The sequence below is a fragment of the Naegleria gruberi genome, assembly GCF_000004985.1.
Source record: "Naegleria gruberi genomic scaffold NAEGRscaffold_118, whole genome shotgun sequence".
NCBI classification, from domain to species: Eukaryota; Heterolobosea; class Eutetramitea; order Acrasida; family Naegleriidae; genus Naegleria; species Naegleria gruberi.
This window is the reverse complement of record NW_003163209.1, coordinates 10020-11445: the sequence shown is the minus strand read 5'-3', so window position 1 is coordinate 11445 and position 1426 is coordinate 10020. Positions and strand designations below refer to the sequence as shown.

The 1426-nt window shown below is 35.3% G+C and overlaps 1 protein-coding gene across 1 annotated transcript; it reads left to right on the top strand.

Moving 5' to 3' along the window:
• Positions 1-263: 263 nt before the first annotated feature.
• On the top strand, positions 264-923 carry NAEGRDRAFT_76342 (uncharacterized protein; the record flags this gene model as incomplete). The annotated part of the gene is made up of 1 exon (XM_002668699.1): positions 264-923. One exon carries the CDS (start codon positions 264-266, stop codon positions 921-923), a length of 660 nt encoding a protein of 219 aa, XP_002668745.1.
• Positions 924-1426: the final 503 nt, after the last annotated feature.

Genomic DNA, 1426 nt, shown 5'->3' with positions numbered 1-1426 from the left:
TTCGATATGCCTCCGAAAGATTCCTCTCCGTATTGCCTCATTCCATTGGTCAATTCACAAGAACTATTTTTAATTTGTAATTTATATATAAAAAAAATTTTTGTAATTTCTAAATCCAAAAGCCTTAATAAGAAGTAAATGACCAAATCAAATCAAATCAAATCGCATTTTCGAGAAGGAGCAGAATCTTCTTGATAACTTCGATATGTGCGCGTTCACATTCAAATTGGTCTCTTGCGCTTAGATTCCCTTAGTAAAAAAAAATGCCACCACCAAAACAAAATCTCTCACGGATGGGATCTCGGCGAATCGATTCAAACAATAATCTTCAAATGCTATCTAATTTTAAACTTCCCTCAACGGCAACGCTTGGATCACTGCCCTCACAATATCATCAGAATAATCGATATGCTGTTTGCGATACTGATTCACAGTGTAGTGATGGAATGAGCATTGCTAGCTCTGAGGAATCATCACCTGTTCCTACCCGACATTCATCACCTTCTAATAATGCAGCTGCAGCAGCCATGAGAAGTAAATATAATGCATCACCTTTGCATAGTAGAACAGGAGGAGGAGTATTGACCATGTCGATGAGTCCTTTGAATAATTTAAATAAGACTCCTCCACCTGGGATATTTATTGAGCAGAAATCATCAGCTGTCTTTTCAAAAACCAAGAACCTTAATACTAGTCCATCAAGCCCAAATACTTCTCCTCATAAGGATTTATCAAGTCCTTCCTTGTACTTTCAACGAAAACAATTATCACCCACACACCATCATCAGAGTCAGTATGTAAAGAAGGGATTGGAATTAGCCTCAGAGGTCTATCAAATAGCCCCAAAAAGAAACCGAAGTTCAAAAACCAGACTAGTCACCAGAAGAACCTCAATGCAAAGCAGCACCCTAACTACAAAGTGAGTGTCCATATGGAATGAGCTGAAGATATTGTTATTATTGTTGTGAAAAGTTCAAGAATGGGAACTATGAAAGAGCCCTATTAAGTAAATTGCGGAGCGATAGAGGAGAAGATATTCTTAATAGATCCTGATGAATAAGATTTTAAGGAAATGCTAGAAATTGAGATCCAACTGTGAAATTTTAGTTGGAATAATTAAACCTAAATTCATTGTTCCAGGCAATTATATTCGAATAAAATTTATGCGAATAAATTCATACTAAATAAATTCGCATGGTTTGGTAATGCGAAATTCATTCTTATGGTCATAACTTCCATAAATAAAGGATATGTTGAGAAAAGNGTGTTTATCATTCTCCTTTTCCAATATTTGAGGAACAACCAATAAGACCAAAACCATCGTTAAAAGTCATATTTTATATGGTGTTAAATATTAGACTCTTTCTTCCTGATTTCAATTCAGGGAGTGTCCAAAATTTGTACAACATTTCCAAACAATCATGAT